General features: G+C 58.8%; 1 protein-coding gene across 1 annotated transcript; it reads right to left on the bottom strand.

The window, feature by feature from the left end:
- Positions 1-940: 940 nt before the first annotated feature.
- ISL2 (ISL LIM homeobox 2) lies at positions 941-6,727 on the bottom strand. The gene is made up of 6 exons (XM_024232668.3): positions 6,481-6,727; positions 5,451-5,640; positions 4,910-5,172; positions 2,854-3,137; positions 2,112-2,279; positions 941-1,693 (listed from the first exon to the last, which is right to left on the bottom strand). Exons 1-6 carry the CDS (start codon positions 6,536-6,538, stop codon positions 1,577-1,579), a joined length of 1,080 nt encoding a protein of 359 aa, XP_024088436.1. The 5' UTR covers positions 6,539-6,727; the 3' UTR covers positions 941-1,576.
- Between the last annotated feature and the right edge of the window lie 2,610 nt (positions 6,728-9,337).

Genomic DNA, 9,337 nt, shown 5'->3' with positions numbered 1-9,337 from the left:
GGTTGCCCGGGGGCCTACTGGAGATTCAGTATCTCTCGGTTATTTCCTGCGATCACTAAAGCCAGTTTTCAAGAAAACAAGTCGCAGGGGTTTGAAATGTCACACCAAGTGACCTGGGCAGGGCATATCCAGGGGCCATTCCCAGCTCCCTCCCACCCGGGCCACCCCCGACCCCCTCCACTTCGGTCTGGAAAGAAAATAAACCAAGGACACGCCAGACTGGTTCTGGGTGGACTTATTTTCCCGGCAGCCGCGCTCCTAGCAGGGGCTCGTTGCGGCCCCTCGGTGTATCGCTTGCAGGTGATGCCAAACGCAGATAAGCAGCCGCCGCCCGGCCCCCGCCTCTGTCTAGACTGTGGAATTAATAAATGCCGCGGATTGATCACGTCGCGCATCCACTCCGGGAACAGCGCGGAGCACGGCCCGTCACGGCCGCCCGCTCTGGCCGGGGTTGGCCTCGCTGCTGTGCTGCAGGGCCAGGGGCAGCGCGCGGGGCTTCGAGCCTCACCCGGGGCCGCGGACCGCTGGGGAAGGAAGCGCCGGTAGGGCCGGCGGCGCCGAGCGAGACGGGGGCTCCGGGCTCGGCAGGCGCCAGGCCAAGGCTGGTTCCGGGAGCGGGGCGCGCCCTCGCCGGCATAACCCTAGGCCGGAGTCCGCCGCTCAGCCGCCACAAGCACCGCAGGTTTCCCGCCCAAACGGGTCCCGCCTCCCGCCCGCGGGCCTCGGCCGCCAGGTGCCCAAGGGTCGCCAGTGGGGCGCGCCTGCTTCTGGGAGGGCCTCAGCGCGCATGCGCCCAGCGCCACCCCTCGGCGGCGCCCAATCCCCACCGGGCCCGCCCCGCCCGCAGCACGCGGAGCCCCGGCAGCCGTCGCCAGCCCGACCCCTGAACTGGCATCCGCCGGCCCTCCCGCCGCGCCAACAGCACACAGGAGTGGCGTCGCCCGGGGTTATTATTTTTTATTAAGATCAAAATACGAGTCCCACTATGAACTGGCTGTTCTCACAATAAATAACAATAACTTACGTTTGTTTGTTCGGCAAAGGCTTACACACTCTGTCCTCCGTCGAATAACTTAAACACTTTCAAGGCAAGTCTGGTTTCTACTGTTTCCCAGCAATCATGCGCTTTGGGAGTTTGAGTGTCTGTTCCTCTGAGTTATCCCCTTCCTTTTCCCCGCTAGGAGCCCGGGCGAAGCCGCCAGGGAGCGCGGAGCGGGGGCACGGCGGGGGTCCGCGTGGGCGAGCTCCGGGCCAGCCGAGGTGGGGACACAGGTGGGGCGTGGAGAGACAGAGCGGCGGCCACGCGGAGAGGAGAGGGCAAAGCTAACCCTGGTAAGTCCCAAATTCTGGTTTTGAAAAAATAAGAGTCCACGGAGCAGGGGTCTGCAGTCTGGTGAAAGCAGGTTGCATCCTGGAGCCTTGGGCTGTCCAGACCGTGTCTCTCGGTCCTCTCTCATAAATAACAATAGAATAATTACGAAGGCGAGAGAGCTTTCGGAACTGGAATGGCCTGAGCATTGGTGAGTCTCATGCAGGGAGCATGCGAGGTCCGCGGGCTGGCAGGGAGGGGTCCCCCTCACGTCTCCACGGGACTAGGCACCATACTGTTGGGGGTGTCCGGGAGCTGCGAGGACAGGGAGGTCACGTCGCTGCCGGAGGAGTTGCCTAGGGAGCCGGACTCGGAGAAGGAGACCTGGGGCGGCGGAAACACCGGGAAGAGGCAGGTGAAGTGGCACGCGAGCTGGTGCTCCAGGGCCGCGTGCTCCGAGTCGGAAAGTGTCCCTTGGGGACCGGCCGCCGGCTGAGAGCAAGCCCTGCGAAGAAGGAGGCCAGCTCCCCAGGCGCACGCAGAGGGGGATTAGGGCGGGGGAGCGGGTTGGTTAATCCTGAGACCTCTCTTGTGAGCACTTTAATCCAGGGAGACCTGGTTTAGGGCGCGTAATGGGCCGAGGTGAGGTTTCAGAGCCCGACACTGTTCCCCCTCCCCCACCGCCTAGGGCTGTCCCCAGCCCCTCAGCACAAGGCTACCCCCTCCCCTCTCTGCCAGGCTAAGTGGCTAAATCCCCAACCCGCAGAGTCCCGAGGTCGGGGCGGGTAGGGCACGGCCTCACCAGCTGTTGGAAGGCGGGTTGGTCCAGGTCGCTCTGGAGGGCAAACTCGCTGAGCGCTTTCCACGGCGGCTGGTACGTTTGCACCTCCACTGCGCTGCCCTGCACGGCGTTCTCATGGCGGATGGGACTGCCCGCCACCAGGGGCGTCCCGGTCAGTCCCTGAAGGCTCTGTGGGGCAAGCAGAAGGCAGTAGGTGCTCGAGTTAGGTCTGGCCTTTTCTGCCACCTTTGAGACTGGAGCTCCAGGCCTTGAGTGATTTGGAGTCTGCATTGCTTTGCGGGGAGGCGTACACTCGATCCCATCGGAAGAGCCCTCTTTCTCCACTGGGGATCTGCTGGGGCTGCAAACTTGCCACGATAGGTCAGCTTCGGTGCTGGAAGCCAACCACCCGGTGAGGAAAGGCAAGACCTGCACTCCCACACTTCTGCAGCTGCCGACAGAGTGCACAACCCACCAGCCCGACTGGCGGGCGCTGCACACTGCCATGCAGCCTCGGGCTCCGCGCAGCGCCCGGGACCCGCAACGCGGGGCTGCCACTGGGACAAGGAGAAACCCGGATCCCAGACAAAATAGGAAGCCTCAAATCCAAGGGAAGCCTTGCTGTGAAGGTACAGACATACACCATCTGGAATGCCCAGTTCTCCCTGGATCTCCCAGGGCTCGCCCAGAAAAGGGCACGCAGATACCGCGGCAGAAGCGCAGCCCCCACCCGACTCAAGCCTGCGGTCCCGCGGCCGCTCACCGTCTTGTCGCTGTGCTGCTGCTGCTGCAGCTGCTTCATGAGAATGGATTTCTTCTTGTCCTTGCAGCGCTTGTTCTGGAACCAGACGCGGATGACCCGCGGGCTCAGGCCGGTCATCTCCACCAGCTGCTCCTTCATGAGAGCGTCGGGCCGCGGGTTGGCGGCGTAGCAGGTCCGCAGAGTGTGCAGCTGCTTCTCGTTCAGCACAGTCCGCACGCGGGTCGTCTTTTCCGTCTGCTTGTGCACGTGCGGGCGCAACGCGGGCTGCCGGCCCGACCCAGCGTCTGCCAGGACAGGGTGGGGCCAGAGATTAGCGAGGGGCCGCCACCCACCCGCCCCGAGCCCAACCTCCGGGCGGCCCAGCCCCCCGGGGCCCAATTTCGTTTCTGTTTTATTCTGTTTCGTTTAATCGTTCGTCTTCCTCTCCATCTGTTCGCCTTACGCGGAGAGAGCTGCGCATTTTCGTTCTTTCTCTCGCTCCTGGGCCGGACTGCCCCGCAGCGATCTCTCCCGAGCTCAAGCAGGGCTCGGGAGCTCGGCGACAGGCCGCTGCGGGGAGGAAGTGGCTGCTCAGGGATGTGCCTCCTCCAGTCGCAGGACCCTCGCCTCGGAACGAGCGAAGCCCTCCGGAAGAAGTCGGAGTTTCAGAGGAAGAGGAAAGAGGCTCGCCCAGGACTCTAGAGGGAAAGGGACCGACGTGGATCCGGGGCGAGGCGCTGCCCAAGGGACTGGGTAGGAGGTGCACATATGCCGGGGGCCTACGAGGGCCCTTCCCCTCCTTCAGAGCCCATTTGGACAGGGCCAGGCCACATGTGTAGAAGACTCATCCAGGGTTATGGAGGGGCCTTCAGGGCTTGCAACAGTTCCTTCCTGCCCGCCTTTGGGCTTCGGCCCCTGTCTCCTTCCTCAAGGCTCCAGGTTCCCCAGCCCAGTGGCCTCCCAACCACCAAGGTGCTGAGCAGCCGCTGGCACTCTCCTCGCTTGGCCCCAGGTTCTCTCCATCCCGGGGAAACAGTGACTGATTCCAGAGCCTGCACCCTGAAGCCCGGAACAAACAAAGGGGAGCCTCTCCGAGATCCCAGTTGGGGGTGCACTGAATACCCGCTTGCTCCCATTTCACATCTCCATTTGATCCCGACCCATATACACCGTGGATCTGTACTGCACCATTTCGGTTTATGTTCCCCTCTACGAATTTCTAGGTCTGGACAAATATTTACAAATAGCCCATCCAGCCCAGTTTCCTCTTTCTATAGGGAGGAAGTGGAGATCCAGAGAGGGGAGGAGCAGGGCAAGGCCACACAGCACCCAGAGGCCCAGCCTGGTCTGCGGATCTGTGCTGCAGGCCTATGGCTACCTGGGGGAAACTGCCTTGCCTGGGGCGGAGGCACCGCTGTTTCTGTTCAGCCGTACCTGCCCATTATACACTCAGACCCCATCTCTGGGCAGCTGCTGATGAGGACCCAGAATATTCCAGTGACAGTCCACTATGCATTGATACTCCCCCTCCCCCAGAAGAACCTGGCTAAATTGTTCATCAAACTGGGCCTCAAAACCCCTCTCTGTTGGCAAAGATGGCAAAAACCCCTCTTTGTTGGGTTCTTGGCTCCTGGCTGACCAAGCTCCTGCCCAGCTCCCAGTTTGGAGCTGTGTTACTTACACACATACCCCTGGGCAAACCTTTCCCTCTGACAATAACACATATTCCTCGAAGAAATTCCTAATACAAGCCCCAAGACGGACACCACTTAAGATTCCCTGTTGTCATCCACTCTTCTGCTCCTAGCACTGTGCCCTGCATGTTCCTGGTCATGGAGAACACGATTCTGCACAATTCTCCGTGCTCACACGCTCATACGCACGCAGTTTCTCCCGAGCACACAAGAACACACACAGCCTTGTTCCCAGCACACAGTTCCGCAGTGATACAGAAAAACATTATCCCGGCAGACGGAACCACACACAACTGACTTCTCGTTAGGGACACAAGCACACCCCTACACACACGCACGCACACACACCCCGCTCACCCCAGCACAGGCCCCGGCGCTCTTACCTGGCAGATGCAGGCCGCGGGCGCCGGGAAGCGGGCCGGGGCTGCGCGGGCTGCCGGCCGCGGCGCGCTCGAGCAGGAGGCCGTGGTCGGCACGGCAGAGCAGCTCATGCTCCCGCAGCGAGAATTCGTCCCCAGGCAGTAGCTGGCGGCTGCACACGGAGCAGCGGAAGCACTCGATGTGGTACACGCTGTCCCGCGCCCTCATCACCAGGTCGCTGCTGCTGAAGCCCACCTGGCACTTGGCGCACTTGATGCCGAACAGCCTGCGGGCCCAAGGCGCGGCGGTGTCAGCGCTGGGCCTGCGGCCGCCCTCATCTCCCTGGCTGCTACGGCTCCGGCACGCGCCCAGGACACTTTGTGGCCACCAGGAGACTGCGGTGACCCGCCTGCGGGCATTCCCGGGCCCGGGGGAGCGCTGCGGCACCCGTGCGGGATGCGGACCGCCTTCTCCCTGGGCAGGGCCGGGGCGCGCGGGCAGGCCGCCATCCCCAGTCCCGGCCCCGGCGCGCGGTGGCCCAGCCCGCGTTCTCGCCGGCCTCACCTGACATAGTCCCGCTTGCAGTAGGTCTTCCCGTCTCTCACGAAGCACGTGCACGTCTCGTCCAGGTACTGGCTGCACTCGGCACACTTGAGGCAGGCCGCGTGCCACTCGAGGTCGGGCGACACCCGCAGGATAAACTGGTCGTGGATCTGACTCCCGCAGCCCACGCACATGGCCGTCCCGGGCTTCTCTGCCGGGGAAGGGCGCGGGGCCGCGTCAGGCCTGACTGCCCGGACCCAGGCCGGCCTCGGCCACTCCAGCCCCAACCCAACCCGCTCGCTCTCTTGCTCTTTCTTTCAAGACTTGCGACCATAAGGAAAGGTGATGAGCTCTCTAAAGGTCCAGAGCATTGGAAACGAAAAACCAGTATCTTGTGGATTGCTGAAGCTTTCTTCTGTCCCCCACCCCCAAATATTTCGCTATTACATTCATTAATCACAGTCGTTTTGTCGACGTGTCTTGAAACTAAACGCTAACACGAAACTAAGAAGAGAGTAAATATACAGGCACTGCGGACGCCTGGATATCAACACCTAACGGTGCTGTCCCGGCATTTCCGCTCACACACTCCCACTCACAGCGGCCGCCTCCTATCCCAACACAGACACATCGTCTTTCGGCAGTCCCCGCTCATCCTCTCAGACATTTCTTAGTTTAAATATCCCAGAGCAAGCGAAAGAAAGCTCCCTAGCTTTGAAAAACCGAAAGGCAAACAAACAACAACCAAAAAAAAAAAAAAAAACCACATCCCTAAATCAAACCTAATTGCCTGTGCGCAAAACAGAAGCAGATTTCGCAGCCCGAAGTCATCCTAGCCGGCTTGAGAAATAGTGTTTACTTATAAAATAAAACAACAGGATTCCCAAAGATAAGCAGTCCTGCAGGAGTCATGCATTCGTTTTTCCTCTCCTAAACTATTCTGACAAATAGAAGCCACTTGTAGAATCCACTAAACATTTTTCTGCATTAGAAATTTTGCATATTAAGCATACACACACACCCCACCCCACACACACACAGAAATACTTACTCTTGGAATGATCACCCATAGCACCCAGAAAAGGATAATGAAAAATAATATCCACCATGCAGAAAAAGAGATGTGCGCAAAGTGTGCGGCCAGGGGCAGAAGGACAAGGGTCGCGCGCCCGACCTCGGCTCTTTGCTAACTAACTCCTACTGCCCCGCGGAGTTGAAGGAGCGATTCCGCACCGGCCCGCACGCAGCATGACGTCAACACGCACTAGCCCCGGGCCGGAGCTGGGGGCGGGACCTGTGGCGTCACGAAGCTTCCCCAGAACTGCCGGGGATGCGGGGGAGGTGATGGGGATCCAGGGGCTGATGGGCGGGGTGGGTTGGGTTGGAGGCTGGGGGTGAAGGGAGATTGGCTGGGAGGAAGTGGGCCCACCCTGATTGGCCCGGAGTGAACAATGGAGTGCAGCCCCCCCACCTCCGAAACCTACAAGGATCCTCTCTCATGCCCCAGGCCTGGCAATCTGGACTGGACCTTGTGTCATCGCCGAGCTGGCTCCGCGACCGTTACAACTCCGAGCTTCCTCTTGGACTTTCGGGGCGGTTTTCCCAGGCGCGCTGGAGCTGGGTGATGGATACCTGAGGGTGGAGGTGGCTCTCTTTTAAGAGCTCCCTTCTTATATAAATAACTAAAAAAAAAAATTAAAACCACTCTCAGGACGAGAGAGCCGAGGACAAGGGGGATCCGTTTGGACGTGACCGTCATCGTCCAGCCGGTCACCTTTCTCCTCTCATGTGCCTTTGTTCTTCGGGTCCAAGCTAGAGAGAGAGGGTAGAGAATGACCACCTGGGTTCTGATAAACTCTATTTAGACTTTCCTATCCACACACACTGTAGAAAACTTCAGATTGGGGCATTAAGTGGGTTGAGCCAGAACCCAGATCCAAAAGCGCTCACCCGGGACTGGGACGGGTCTTGACTCCATCCTTGCTGCTGCTGCCGCTGCTGCTGCCCCTCCTCCCTCTCCTCCACCACCACCTCCTCCTTCTGCTGCACTTCCTTTTTTTGTTGTTTTGTTTTGCTTTTAATTTGTTGCTGTTGCTGTTTTAAATGTAACGTGGACTCCCCCGCTCCCTCATTTTTCCCCCATTCAAATGGCATAGCTCCTTCTAGGAACACTGCTGGGGTCGATTGCGTATCCAACTTCCAAAATAAGATTTTTCTAAACTCTTGTGCTTCATTCACAAACCCACTGCAATGCAAATCATCAGAAACCAACGTAAGGCGCTGGGTAATTTACAGTGGTATCTGCGAGGCGGCGGCTCGTTGGTCCTGAGAAAATCTGAGAGCTCTGAGCAGAGTCCAGGCATTCTTTCAAAGAAATCGCTGTGGGTTTTGTTTGAAAGGGTTCAAAGACTGGCCCATGAATTATAAATAACATTTATCCAACCATGGTGTCTGTTCTTGTTTTCCCATTAAAAGGAGTACCAAGAACTTGGTGTGCGCCTGGGTGGGGCGCGAGGTGAAACGCCTGCGGATAAAGTGTCTCCACCGCCATTCCAGACCCTGCCCAGACCTTCGGGCTTGTGGGCCTGAGGGCGCGGTCGCTACTGCCGTTCTACTAAGAGCATGAGGTTGGTTGGCCTCGAAACGGGTGTAGCCAAGGGCGCAGGCCGAGGCTCTGCAGAGGGCTAGGGCGAGGCCCCGAGTGCACGCTAACATTATTCGACCATGGTCCACGGTGAAGGTTCCTCACCGGCCCCGCGCTGGGGCGAGCGCTTTAAGCCTCGTCCAGTAGCGTCCGGCTTTTGACCTCCGCCTCCACCTTTAGGAGGTCTAGTCTTCTCACTGGTCCGGCTTTTTTTTTGAGACAGACTCTTGCTCTGCCGCCCAGGCTGGAGTGTAATGGTGCGATCTCGGCTCACTGCAACCTCCGCCTCCCGGGTTCAAGCGATTCTCCTGCCTCAGCCTCCTGAGTAGCTGAGATTGCAGGCGAGCGCCACCATGCCCGGCTAATTTTTGTATTTTTGGTAGAAACCGGGTTTCACCATGTTGGTCAGGCTGGTCTCGAACTCCCGACCTCGTGATCCGCCCGCCTCGGCTTCCCAAAGTGCTGGGATTACAGGTGTGAGCTACCGCGCCCGGCCAACGGACCGGCTCTTGTTACAGTTTACCACTCGTTGGCCAATAGGCCATTTCTTGCGTCTTTAGTCAACAGTCCCCCAAAGAGCGCTCACCCTGAGTGTGTGCGGGCGGGTCAGAGGTTGGGGGATGCTGCGTTGGAATGAATGTGTTTATGTAAATGGAGGACAAGAGCGAGGGGGTGGGTATCTGTGCCTGAGGCTGTGCCAGGCCACCTGTGTGACCTCAGTCATCTTATTTGAATTCTCCTTCCCTCAGCTTCCTTATCTGTAAAATGGGCGTATAATAACTGTAGCTATCTCTATTACGTAAGAATTAAATCAACTGTTCTCCGGAAAGGGCTTCCAGCAATATCTAGCACAGAGGAAGTGCTCCATATGTGTTAATTATGACAATTATGACCGTGGCTGTATCTTTATGTTGGGAGCCTCTGCCCACCCTGCCTGCATGTGTCTGGATGGGGAGGGGAGGTCTAAGTATGTCTCAGTGTGTGTCATCTGATGATTTCTTTGTGTATTTCGATGTGTGCTTGCTCTGTGTGTGTCTGCTGTGTAGATGGGGTTTGGAGATGTGTGGTCTGTGCATACACTTTGTGTACAGGTTATATCTGTGAATGTGGGTGCACAGTCAGAACTGGGAGGGGACTCCTGGTGTGTGTGTCTGCATGTGGAGTGAGGAGGTGCGTCTGGCCCAATGGCCCTACCCTTAGGTGACCCTGGACTAGGCCTGGCTCCCAGCACCTACTAGGTCTTGCTCACCAGGCCAGGAGCAAG

Source organism: Pongo abelii, chromosome 16 (genome assembly GCF_028885655.2).
Source record: "Pongo abelii isolate AG06213 chromosome 16, NHGRI_mPonAbe1-v2.0_pri, whole genome shotgun sequence".
NCBI lineage: Eukaryota > Metazoa > Chordata > Mammalia > Primates > Hominidae > Pongo > Pongo abelii.
This window is presented reverse-complemented; position numbering and strand designations above follow the sequence as displayed.

What these genes read in the sequence shown, in the direction of transcription:
- ISL2 (XM_024232668.3), bottom strand. Translation starts at nt 6,538, where the DNA reads ATGGTGGATATTATTTTTCATTATCCTTTTCTGGGTGCTATGGGTGAT. An exon ending in CCGCGGCCTGCATCTGCCAG is followed by an intron (nt 3,138 to 4,909) that starts GTAAGAGCGCCG and finishes CTGTCCTGGCAG; the next exon opens with ACGCTGGGTCGGGCCGGCAG. An exon ending in AACCCGCCTTCCAACAGCTG is followed by an intron (nt 1,694 to 2,111) that starts GTGAGGCCGTGC and finishes CCGCCGCCCCAG; the next exon opens with GTCTCCTTCTCCGAGTCCGG.